Here is a 12,667-nt window from a genome sequence, read left to right as displayed (position 1 = left end):
TTTACGCTTCAATATGACCGGTATGTAACGAAGTGGCAGCAACCCTGGTGTGGGTGGGTATGAGAGGCTGGCGATCCCACGGCTCATGATCCATCCAACATTGACACCCGCTTTTGGCACCTCTGTCCCTGGCTCGCCTCCTCCCGACGCATAGCAGTGATGGGAGGTGCGGCATATGTCGAGAAGGGAACCAGTATTTCCAACCACACTCCTTACGCACGGCTGACTGCACTCGACACCGTATCCTTTCCCCATTCATTTTTTACAAGTGTATGTATCATTGAGAAGTGGCCCCCTTGTTGGACCCCTCCGTGACGGTGAGCCTAAATGTCTTGACCTGGGCAAGATGGGTGGCTGAGGGGTACGGAGTAGAAAATGAGTGCATCATGGGGTCGCCGCGTGATGGAGGCACACCACCTGCCTTCTGGACGGATGGTGGTGAGAGGGGGGTTGACGATGGCAAGAAGTGAAGTAGAGACAATTGAACATTAGGTGTGGTGGGTGCGTACTGGTGTGCTTCTCTGCAGGCCTGAAGAGACGAAGAGGGAAAAGATCAAATGTTTGCTCGTACGAGAACAAGGTGAATGTCTTGGGGTGCTCTTTGGGGCGCGAGAAGTGAGGCTCGACCAACACGGCATTCGGGCGTGGCTTGGCGTGGATATGGACATGAGCATGGGTTTGGAAGAGGGAGGAGGAGGAGGAGGAGGAGGAGGAGGAGAAGGAGGAGGAGTGCAGCAAAATGGATGGCGGCATGGGTGAAGCGAGGAGGGGGCGAAGGCGAGTTCATCAGATACCCTTGATATAGATGCCTACGGCAGATACGGTATGGCACACATAGGATACTGTTGCCGTGTGGGCGAGATACTGGGAGGAGTGTATAACTGGCTTGGGATGATGGGTTGGACTACCTCGCTTCAAGAGAGGTGAGGTATCGCGGGCGTACTGTCGTGAAGCGAGACCTACCTTAGCTTACCTTAGTATGAGACGAGGATGAAATGAGTGTGCAGCTTGGGAAGTGAGCTTCATGCTATGTCCATGAAGGTGTTGTTGTTGATTGCTTATACTTTTACTCAGCTCAAAGTGAGAAAGATATGTAGGTAGGTAGGTGGTGAGATGGGTATATGAGGGTGAGTGGTTCCGAGTCTGCCGTTAGAAGGCATCCATCCTTTAGTCCCCAAGGTCCCATTCCTCTCACTTTGGCACCATCTGAATCTCATTATTAATAGGAGCAGCGCCATCTCTTGAAGCTGCCTAGCTTAGCGGCTTCAAAGTTGGCCGCCCGCGCCTCACCCCATCTCGAAGCCCTTTTGGGAGTAAGAGAAACCAAAGCTCCGGCTTCCAAAGTCCAGCGAGCTCACCAGAGCAGCACCAACACCGTCAACTTTGCTTACCGAACCCTCCACTGCGCCGAGTGAAGCGCCACGGTCCGCCAGGCCTGAAAGATGACCCCTGAGCACCGGCAGTGCTTTATCTGGATACTGGATCTTTGCCGCAACGGATAGCTGGGATTATCATCGCCCTCCTTGACAACTTGACCCCCGCTTCAACGCCCGCTGGGACAATCTCTCCTTCCTAGTACACACACACACACAGAGAGAGAGAGAGAGAGAGAGAGAGAGAGAGAGAGAGAGAGAGAGAGAGAGAGAGAGAAATATCGACACATCGTCACTGCGTCTGGAGTCTACTAGGTCCTGCAGCTTACCTAGCACTTGCTCCTTCGAGGTACGCACATAATCTTTCGTTCCCCAGAGCTTCCCCCTTCTGCCAGCCGCGAGTTACTCGCCTCTCTGCCCTCCAGCAAGATCCTGGCATGTTGAAGCTGTCTGGTCCAGTTGATCTAATCTCCAACCTCCCAGGTCAAGGCTCGAGGGAGGGCCAAACATCTGATTCGCCGATTGGGTCATCTGGCGGTATCTTGGTATCAGCTTCCGCCATCATCGACCCCAGTTGCGACCTGGAGCATAGAACCTCGAACCTCGCTCGACCTGAATCAACTTTGACTCTCTGGTCACGGACCGTTCATCGTGTTCACTTTTACTATTTCCTCTTTGCTTGTTCCACTTCACTCGCGTCACCCGCAACGATATCCAGCAAGCCTGACATTACAAACCCCCCCATCTTATCTTGGTACCTTACCTTACCTTACCTGACCTTGCCTTGCCTTGTCTTTGGATACCTCAGCTATATCTGTCTGGTCGCCCCCTCTCAACCCCTTCTCATCCAGCCGCATATCCGTGCATAATACTCCGTACGAGAGAGCGTCAGATCACCCTTTGGATCGACTACCTCTCATCGAGACCATCACTGGCGCCATCGTTGCACACTTGGGCAGAGATCAGAACGACGGACCCTTCCTCTGCACTGCGCTACATAACGCTACCGAGACCAACGCCGCGCCCCGCCGCCTCCTGTCCCACTTGGAATTTCCCCTCCATCGCGTGCTCCAGCGCCCGACTCTTACAATAGTCCTTACATTGCATAGCAAGTCAGGCCTGGTGGCATCGTCGCTCGTCTCTTACCTGCAGACGAGACTCACTACTAGACCTCGACGTTTTACGGATCCCCAAGCCAAGGAAGGTGTTGGCAGAAGCAGCCTTTCCACCAAGGTTCTCTGTTGAAGATACCGACGACGGAATCCTGACTCGGGACGACGACGGACGCAGCTCGGCTTCAGCACCAGACACCGGGATACACCCCTCTCAGTGGTCTTGCTGCTCACTCACTCACTCATTCGATCACCTCACCTAAGCAACGCTCAGCTTGCTGGGTAATCCCATCGCCCGCTGTCGCTGCTAACCTGAGTTTATTCCCGATCAGAGTGGAGCAGATTGCAACATTTCATCACTGATCCTCATCAGTAACACTCACACGCTCACATCGTTCTTCACCTTTGCAAACCGCATCTGACCGAGGCGCACCGCTTTTGCCGCCCGCACGGCATCCTTGTCGCACCTCACACCTCATACCTCATCCCTCACACCTTACATCTCACACCTCACACATTCCGCCTCACACACGCACACACACATACACTCACATACATCCCACACCCTCTATCACTCTTAGCCTTCTTACTCGTTCTCACATCACACACTATTCGCTTCTCCCTACGCCGCTGGGATTGCTGTCTTTCTGCCCACCTCAGGTACCGACCGTGTGGACTGGGCCTGGACTGCTGCGCGATCCTCAGGGACCAAGACCAAGACCAAGACCTCGAGGCAGCAAGACCTTGAGAGCTCGCATTGTCATCTTACCTCTTTCTCATATCTGGCCTACACTATCACCAGGCCATCAGCTACGCATACTCAATACATACAGCCTACCCGGTACTGCTTGGACCGACCACTGGCCATCACTGGTCACCTGTTGACCTCGTCTCAGTAACCTCCACTCAGTGAGAGTGAGAGTAAGAGTGAGGGACTGTCCCCACCACTACCGTCTCCGGCCCGGCGAAAGCAGCCCGCTCGCTGCCCTGCAACTGGGGCCCCTCGGCGAGTCCACAGCGCTCTCTGCCCACTGAAGGCGCAGCGCCCGCAGCTCCCGCGCTCTTCCCCTCCACTATCTGCGCCTGTGTCCTCCCGCCTCTTCCACTTCGCTCCTCTTTTTTCCCTCTTCTTCCTCCTCCTCCTCGAATTCCCCCCCTCCACACTTCCTCCACCTCCTCCTCCAGCCAAAATGCCTTCGACCAACGGCTCCGAATATCGCCATATGCGAAGTAACAGCCTCAATATCCAACAACAGAATGGCCATCCCAGTCCTATCCTGAGCCCAATGGCCTCCAACGCATCCACCACTTCCGCCGCCAGATTCGATGGCCCGCGCAGTCCACCGAGTACGTCACCTTGCTTCTCTGTCTCTACTCCTCCTCCTCCTCGTCTCCATCGTCGTATTCCTATTCATCTATTCCCTCTTTCTGTCTCTCTCTCTCTCCGCTTCGCTCCCGAAGCCGCCAATGCCCGCCGTTGTCTCACGTCGGCTCTGCTACGATGGCACGTCGCTGAAGCTCGTCGGGATGGTCGCCTCGCCTTCCCTCCCGCCGCTTAGTGTCGTCTGCAACACGTCGCACCGCACCCGTCCTTGAGCAACCGGCGATTGCTCCTCTGTCTTTGTTCTGTCCTGCATCAAGCACTTGATCCTCGGCTGACTCGTTTCTTCTCTTGCGCTACAGATACTTCCCACGTTCCCTGCAAATTCTTCCGACAAGGAGCCTGTCAAGCCGGCAATGCTTGCCCTTTCAGTCACGATCTAGGCTCGGCCGCCGAGAACATCTGCAAGTACTTTGCAAAGGTGCGTTATTTCCCTCCTTCAGCTGAGCAGCATCGCGACAAACTCCCTCATCCTCATGTGTTCCGCCCCTCCATCCTGTCGGTTGCTCTGCTCTACTGTTACCCCTCGGCTACACAGACCACCCAACCCATCCCACCCTCGAGCCCGTGCCCCTCGCATCCTAGCAACCCCTGCCTACTAAACCATCATTTGCGCTTCTTTGGTCACGGAACCGTGGAGCGGCGTAGATAAGAGTGCTAGAGTGCTAATATGTGGTTGATTTGATGACAGGGCAACTGTAAATTCGGTCCCAAATGCGCAAACATTCACGTTCTCCCCGACGGCCGGCGAATTAACTATGGCAAGAATGGCGTCACGATTGGCAATTCTCCGATAGCCCTCGGCGGACGCATCAATCCCACGGCAGCCTCCAACTACCACCCTACCAGTGCTCTTACCTCTGGCTTGTACCGCGAAGGTGTCCCTCCCTATACTTCGGCATACCCTTACGGCGGTGACGAGAGACAGCAATCGCTGGGTCGCCAGCCCAGCCTCGAAAACGGCCTGCCTACGATCGATACCACATACTCCCACCCCGGTTCCAACTACGGTTCGCCCCGCGATGACGATGCTTCCAGATTCGGCCTCGGCTTGTCTCCTGTCAATGCCAACGGACTGTCAGTACTGGACGCGCCACTCCCAGCATCCTTCGACTCCCAGGGCATGTCCAATGCCGCCCGATTTCCCGCCGCGCCATGGCCCTCGTCTGTACCTTCGAAATTCGGCATCGAGTCCCCCTCGCCCTCTCTGAGCAACGCCAAAGATTCGCGAACATCCGAAACCCTCAAAATGCTCCACACTTCGGCATTTGGTGGCAGCGAGTATCTTGCTGCGGCCAACGTCACCGCTTCCAGCAGCCCTCCCGGCCAGCCGGAGGAATACTTTGGCAAGCGAGCCATGCATTCGAGCCGATACGCAAAGCCAAAGATGCTCAGCTCGAGCATGCCAAAGACGTCGGCCGTTGATCACGATTGGGAGGCCAATTTTGGGTTCTTGGAGGAGGACTGTGTGCCGTCCAACTTGCAGGATCTCTTGACACCGACCGAGAAGGCCCGTCGCGGCTCTCTGCGCACTGTTGACGGTGAGCCGGGCAGCGAGAACGGCACCAAGTTTGGCAGCCCCATCGGCGGCGCGAGCCCGAGCAGGTGGGGCCCGCTTTTCCAGCGCCAGAAGGAAGAAGAGCTTGGTCACAAGCATGGACCGTCGGTTTTTGGGCATGTTGGAAGCCCTCTCCGAAACTCGGTGCTCTCGAACGAGATGGGTCACGGCGGTGCCATGGCCCGACCAATCGGCTCTCGTGCCGGCAGCGAGACCATGTCGGCACTCACACAACAGCTTCAGCGCACACGGCTGGGTGACGACGGGAGCAGCAGCCCCCACTTGCATCCTTTGGCGGCCACAGGCCGAGCCCCGAGCAATAACGGCGCTGGGCCCATTGGCAAGGAACGCGACCGCGCGATGGAGCGTCACGTCTCGAGCGGATCTATCAGCTCCTCCGTGACGGGACGATACACCACGCCCATTGACGAGGAGGATCCTGCCTTCGTCTTCAATATGGAGGAAGAGGAAGATCAGTCGTCGGCACGGCTCCGGAAGCGTGGCTCGGCCGGTTTCGGTATTGGTGGTGGATGGAGCTACGCCAACGCCTTGTCCAACAAAGGTGCCAGCTCTGGTTCCGGCATGGCCAAGGAGCAGCGAGAGCCATCGGTCAGCGTTGAGACCGTTGGCGGGCGCTGATGCTAGCTATGCTCCATGGCGGATCGAAGGAAGTCTTCAAAACACCGGCAACTAGAAAAAGCATAGCGACAGCCTTGCAACATGTCACGCTTTCGGTGGCATTCTTTTCACAACTCTCAACATTTACACCCTGACGAAACTCTACGACACACACACACACACACACACACACACACACACACACACACACACACACACACACACACACACACACACACACACACACACACACACACACACACACACACACACACACACACACACACACACACATCAAGAACATATTTCAGCCACGATTTTTCACAGCATGCATGGGCAAAAGCCAAACGGAAAACGAAAAATTCAACCGGTCTACAAAATCAATGGGATACGAGTAAGGGATCGGATCTACACGGTGGCTTGCTTATACAACAGGGTAGGGAGTTTGTTGGAGTTTTTGTCGACGCCGAGTCGCTTTTGGCTCTCGAGGATTGAACAAACATTGGAGGATTAATACTACCACCAACTGGCTCAAGATAGGATCGTTCGCAAATATGAAGAATCCGCTGTCAAACTCTTGGGACGTATGGGTTTCCTTCGCCTTTACCTACGATAGGTGAAGGAAGTGTGGCTTCTCGATGCTTAAAGTAGGCGGGGAATCCTGTACACGTCAAGCAGAGGAATGGCATCAGCTTCTGAAACTTGGCTACTTGGGGGGAGGCAACGGATGACTGGGGAGAAATATCTGGCTTTGGCTGGCACAAAAGTCACAGGTCGGCTGGCTGCGTGACTTGACACCGCATTAGAGACGCCTGGAAGAGGAAAAGCAGATACTAACTAACCGTCTAATTTTCGTTCATTATATAAAAGCTGATTTTTTATTGGAGACTGGCAATGGCCGCACGAATGGTATTATTATCTATTGAATTGAGGGCATCACAATTCTGAGGCAGTACGTATGACGACTTTTGTATGCACAAGGTAACAAACACAACCTGATTTGACTTTTGCTGTGGTAAGGTACCTAGTGTGAGCACTCGGCTGGTCCGCATATCGCTCGATGTATGCGCTGTATCTGCCGATCCCGAGCTATTCCGATATCCTCAGAATTGCAATGTCCTCTTCCTGAAGACTGGCCGCGGAGTCCAAGCAAATCACAGATTGAATCAATAGACCGCTAGGACGGACACAAAAACAAGAGGAATAGTCACGAAGAAAAACCCCGCCAATGGGTGACGAAAATCTATACACTAATACAAGGCAAACGTCAACAGGGCCCAGAGATTGTCCAACTCCAGATCATGTCGCCATGCCGTTTATGCGCGGAGGCCGCGCCGTGGGCTATCGTACGGAACCGTCCACCCACAAACACAAAGATAAGCCGGTGTGCTTCTCTCTCTCTCTCTCTCTCTCTCTCGCTCTCTCTCTGTCCGTCCCTCTTTTTTGCCCCCAATCCCGAAAACAAAGAGTTCCTCAAGAGCAGACACAGCGTCTTTCGTTTCCCTCCCGTTCTAGTTGCGAGTGGCGTGGTCGATGCCCGAAAGGGGGGGCAGGTTATTGTACAGACCGCCGGGGAGACGGATTCGGTGTGGAGGAAGTGGAATTGGGATATTTAGTGGGCATCGGGCTGGCTAACAATGTACTCGACCGCCTTGTCGACTGTAGATGGTAGTAGATTAGTACTTGGGCCGTTCAACGTGGTAAGGGCTGTATGGAGAGAGCATACTTGAGTGGATGGTGTCGGCATCCTTGTCGGGGATCTCAATGCTGAACTCCTCCTCAATGGCCATGACAACCTCGACGGTGTCCAAGCTGTCCAGGCCAAGGTCGTTGGCGAAGTGGGCGTTGGACTTGATCTACAGTTGCGAACAGACGCGGGTCAGTTTTACTGTTTTTGGTAGCTACGGAAGCGCAACTGAATTGATGCGAGTGGATAGTGAATGCTGGCAAGATTTGGGGGATGGCGAGGGCAAAGGGTAAAGGGCAAAGGGCGAGAAGGAGGTGACGTACGTTGGCCGGGTCGTTGACCTTGTCGAAACCCTGGAGCAGAGCAAAGATGCGGCCCTCAACCTCCTGCTTGTTCAGGCCGGCGGCGGCAGAGTACATGCGAACGGAAATGGCCTTGGGAGCGGCGCGGAAGGCAGCTTGGGGCGCGACGAGGGATCTCCGGGCGAGGGGAGCGGACTGCTGGACGGCGGGACGGATGGCGCGCGTGGCGGCGGCCGCGGAACGGAGGACTGCTGTGCGGAACATTGTGGAGGTATTGGTGTGGACTGTGAGAGACGAGACTTTCGGGAGCTCTGGCGATGCGAATTGGAATCGGGGATGGAGGAGATGGGAGGATCGGTTGGTATTTGACGGCTAAAGCTGGGATTTGATGGGAGCTTCGGGGGTAGTGGAGGAGGGTGCTGCGAAGTGCCAGTGATGATGATAAATTTCTCGTCACCCGCCCCCCCGAGGTATTCCCTGGCTAGCTTTCCTGGAAGGTGCACGTGCTTAGTCATGTGATCTCCCAGAATATCTTCATTTCGATGCATCACCAGACCAGATGGAGAGAGTTGAATGAAAATAATGAGAAATAACTACAAACAGCACTAGATACTCTCATAAAATTTTACAGCATCAATTGATTTTCGCCGCCAAGTGAAGCCGTCGTCGTCGAATCTGAGGAGCTTTTCTTCCGTTCCCTCCCAGTCCCGAACGAACCACGTGACCTCCCCACAGCCAATCAATTGCCGCCCTTTGTAATCCCGCACCAAAGCTCGCACCCTCTGGGATGGCCGAATGTCCCATAACGTCAAGCTCTCTCATCGCCGCCCCGGGACATCCTACTACTCCCTCACCAACGCCGTAACCTCGCCCCTCCCCGTTCGTCCTCAACCCTCGATCCGACCCCCGGAAAAACCCCCCCAAATCTGCCCGGTCAATTGGCGCCGACGCATCCCTTTCTTCCTCAAAGGAAAACCATAGCGCAATGCCTCCCGCGGCCCAGCTTCCCGTCACCATGTTGGCCCTGGCGTCAACAAGGCCGGTCGCGAGAAATTCGTCGGCCGCCATGCAGCACGTCGGCAGATTGATGGCTGCCAACGCCATGCGCACCTACGCCACGCCCGCCGGTCCCCCGCCTGCCAACTTTCGCATGAAGAGACATCAGACCTGGGACGAGGATCAGGAGTCTACGTTGAACAAGCTTGGTCGTTATTTCCTGCTGTCCGAGATGGCCAGAGGAATGTACATCCTGATGGAGCAGTTCTTCCGCCCGCCCTACACCATCTACTACCCCTTTGAGAAGGTGAGCAAACCATTTTTTTCTCGACGATTGCGATCATATCGGAAGGGAAGAAAGAGACAATGGAGGAATTGAGGCCCTAAAGTGGTTATGGGGTGTGGTGCCCATACGGGAAATACAGGAAGAGCCGGATCGTTGCCGAGATTAAGAGGACACGCATCGGCCGCTATCATCGCATACGAAACCACGAATACAACGAGGAAGAAGAGGACTATTTCGGACAAAACAGACACGCATTGAAGAGCAAGACGACTAACAGGAATTTCTCTCAGGGTCCCATTTCCCCCCGCTTCCGTGGCGAGCACGCTCTTCGCCGCTACCCGTCCGGTGAGGAGCGCTGTATCGCCTGCAAGCTTTGCGAGGCCATCTGCCCTGCTCAAGCCATTACCATCGAGGCCGAAGAGCGTGCCGACGGATCCCGCCGCACCACAAAGTACGATATCGACATGACCAAGTGCATTTACTGCGGTTTCTGCCAAGAGTCGTGCCCCGTCGATGCCATCGTCGAGTCCCCCAACGCCGAGTACGCCACCGAGACCCGCGAGGAGTTGCTGTACAACAAGGAGAAGCTGCTGTCCAACGGTGACAAGTGGGAGCCGGAGTTGGCTGCCGTTATCCGCGCCGATGCCCCCTACAGATAAGACCAGGCTTGTTCACCTACACGAAAGAAAGAAGGGATTTTTTTTTCCTGGTTGAGGGCGTGGTGGCGGTGGCGGTAGAGAGCGAGAAGCCGAGGAACCACACCTTTTTCTTGCCTCTTTTGCAACTTTAATGCCTGAAGGATGGACACATCGAGGCGGACGCGAGGGGACGACGGTCGCAGGACAACGAAGGGCCGCGGCAGCAGTGATCTTGGCATGTTGTGTATTTCTACAGACAGGTCGGGGTCGGCTAGACTTGTGTAAATATCTCTCGCGAAAAGCAACCTTTTTCTTTGTCTGTTGACCACCGTCGCCCCCGATCTTGAGTGATGGCATCGCAAAAAGAAAGGCATTGCGTTGACAAAGTCATTGCGTTTCATGTCATTTTCCTTCCAGATGTATGCCATGTAGATTCGCATCACGTTGGGACGGGGCGTTTAGGTTGAATTTTGAGAAGATGGTTATTAGTGCAGCTTTATAGACAAATGTCTCTATCAAATGTTCATCCCCCATGACCTCGCGGATTGACATTCATGGCGAGAAGATACAATCCGACAAACGCCTCGCTCTAATATACCATGGGCCAAGCAAGCTTCGACAACGCCAGCGACCTTTGCGAAATGACACGCTTCCGTTTCTTCCGTATTTCCCCGGCTTGATACCGCGAGAAGAAATCTTGTAACGTCTTCTTCATCATAGACATGGGCCACACCCTTTACACCCTTACGCCCCTACGCATCTCACAATCAAAACGTCTTCTCCCAAGCTCCCCACCAAACACCCATGTTGGCGGCCACCACCAGATCCAACATCTTCAGCCCCTCGGGGTAGATGATCAGCTTGCCCAACATGGCCCTCTTTCCCCTGTTGCCACCGCCCGCCCTCTCCTTGCCGAGCTTCAGATCAAACGGGCTAGGCGGCTCGTCCTCGTCGCTATACTCGCCGTTTCGGTTACCGACGTTGAGGAGCCGGCTAAAGTGCCCGCTCAGCTGCTCCCTCTTGCCCTCTTGCTTGAAAATCTCCGTGCTGGGCAAGTTGAACCGCAACTCGCTCACGCTGGTCGAGTACGACGACGAACTCGACGGCGCGAGCGGGTTACTCAGCCCGCCAGCCGTGGGCAGGATGTGTCTGCACTTAACACTACGCCCGGCATTCCCCGTGCGGAACTCGCAGCGGCCGTCCCAGGGCGAGACAAACACATAACCCTGAGGCCGGAGGCCGTGGCCCGGCTGGGTGATGATGGGGCCCGAGTCGCTTCCGTTAGAAGAGACGGAGCCCGTCGAGTGTGCGCTCAGCTGGCGTGAGTGGCGATGGGTAGACCTCGCTGGCGGCGAACCAAAGGGGACTGAGTCGCCTTCGTCCATCAGGCTGCCTGAGCGCGACCGAGAGCTGAACTTTTCGCGAATGTTGGAGGACCAGGATTTGGCGTAGGACATGACGACTTGGCGGGAGAAGCCGCCCTCCGGTGACTGTTGTTGCTGTTGTTGCTGCTGCTGTTGCTGAAGGTGGTTCAGCGCGTCTTCCGAGTTTGCAAAAGGGGGCGCAGTCGTCGTTGATGTCCGCGGCATATCCACGCTCTGGCGCAGAGGCATGTGGCGGAACTTTGCGTAGCCGGAGGACTCGAGGCGGATGTTGATGGGGGGTTGAGGGGCGTTTGCGCGCCGGCGGTCGTGAGCTGAGAGACCTGCCGAGTCGAAGGAGAAGTACTCGTACCCGTCGTCGCCAGAGTCCTCGAGCTGGTGGGAGGCCACGCGGCCTACGTTCCACTGGTTCCCCGTGCTCGGGTCGCGGCGGATGAGGGAGAGGGTGTAGGGGACCTCCTTTGTGTTGTGGAAACGGTTCGGTGAGGGAGAGCGAGATTGTTGGCGGTAGACAGAGGTCGGACGGGAGTAGCGACGTGAACGCGCCGGCGACGAGGAGGGTTCCTGCTGCTGCGGCGGCATACGGGAGGGAGACTGGGAGGGAGAGGCGCGGTGGAGGTCTGCAGCAGCGGGAGGAGGAGGTCTGGAGGCAAAAGGCGCGTCGTAGTCGGGTGCCGGGGTCGGGATGGCTCGCGGGCCAACGGGTTTGCGTACCGGGGGGGCCGGAGGTGAGTGGGATGTTGGTCGCGGAGGAAGCTCCGGGCGGTCCTCTGTCCACCGGGGTTGGCGGGGGTCGTTGCCTGTGCCGTAGCCGATGCCGTACCCCGTCGCATTCCCGGTTCCATAGCCGTAGAGGCTGGAGTTGCGATTGCCGGCGGCCGCTGGATGTGAGCCGGAAGTCGGAGGTTGTGTCTGAGTCTGAGTCTGAGTCTGAGTCTGAGTCTGAGTCTGAGTCTGTGTTTGCGGGGGAAGATGAGCGCGGGCTGGGTCGGCTGGCGGTGAGGGCACCTTTGTGCCTCCGACGGGTTTCCTCCGGATCTGAGCCGTGCTACGGGTGCTATCCATGCTAGACCTAGGCGTGTCCGGGTTCCGTAGATGGTGAGGTTGCTGAGATCCAGCCGCTAAGTTTGGATGGTATGGGTGGCTGCCATCACTGGGCAGTTCCAAGTGGATGTAGTAAAACGAGTTTGCGACATCTTCGCTGGTGACATTTTTGAGATGAGGTTTTGAGGTTGTCAAGATGACGTCTGCAGGGTTTCATACGTTAGAAGTTGTGATCGTGAGAGTGAAGATGAGAGAGAGAGACTTACCTCGCGTGCCGGGTACACGTGAGA

The 12,667-nt window shown here is 55.9% G+C and overlaps 4 protein-coding genes across 4 annotated transcripts; 2 read left to right on the top strand and 2 right to left on the bottom strand.

Moving 5' to 3' along the window:
• Positions 1-3,675: 3,675 nt before the first annotated feature.
• On the top strand, positions 3,676-6,063 carry N0V96_009191 (uncharacterized protein; the record flags this gene model as incomplete). The annotated part of the gene is made up of 3 exons (XM_053189130.2): positions 3,676-3,832; positions 4,169-4,287; positions 4,558-6,063. The coding sequence occupies 3 exons, from the start codon at positions 3,676-3,678 to the stop codon at positions 6,061-6,063; spliced, it is 1,782 nt and encodes a 593-aa protein (XP_053053896.2).
• Positions 6,064-7,654: 1,591 nt separating this feature from the next.
• On the bottom strand, positions 7,655-8,295 carry ACP2 (mitochondrial acyl carrier protein; the record flags this gene model as incomplete). Its single annotated transcript, XM_053189129.1, has 3 exons — positions 7,655-7,701; positions 7,769-7,898; positions 8,053-8,295. The coding sequence occupies 3 exons, from the start codon at positions 8,293-8,295 to the stop codon at positions 7,655-7,657; spliced, it is 420 nt and encodes a 139-aa protein (XP_053053895.1).
• A 721-nt stretch (positions 8,296-9,016) lies between these two features.
• Positions 9,017-9,972, top strand: NdufS8 (ndufs8, ubiquinone oxidoreductase 23 kd subunit; the record flags this gene model as incomplete). The annotated part of the gene is made up of 2 exons (XM_065758570.1): positions 9,017-9,334; positions 9,604-9,972. The coding sequence occupies 2 exons, from the start codon at positions 9,017-9,019 to the stop codon at positions 9,970-9,972; spliced, it is 687 nt and encodes a 228-aa protein (XP_065612963.1).
• Positions 9,973-10,718: 746 nt separating this feature from the next.
• On the bottom strand, positions 10,719-12,398 carry N0V96_009188 (uncharacterized protein; the record flags this gene model as incomplete). The annotated part of the gene is made up of 1 exon (XM_053189127.2): positions 10,719-12,398. The coding sequence occupies one exon, from the start codon at positions 12,396-12,398 to the stop codon at positions 10,719-10,721; it is 1,680 nt and encodes a 559-aa protein (XP_053053893.2).
• Between the last annotated feature and the right edge of the window lie 269 nt (positions 12,399-12,667).

Source organism: Colletotrichum fioriniae, assembly GCF_027942845.1.
Source record: "Colletotrichum fioriniae strain IMI 355084 chromosome Unknown scaffold_11, whole genome shotgun sequence".
Taxonomy (NCBI): Eukaryota; Fungi; Ascomycota; class Sordariomycetes; order Glomerellales; family Glomerellaceae; genus Colletotrichum; species Colletotrichum fioriniae.
Note: the sequence above shows the minus strand (reverse complement) of the source record. Positions and strands in the feature narration are given on the sequence as shown.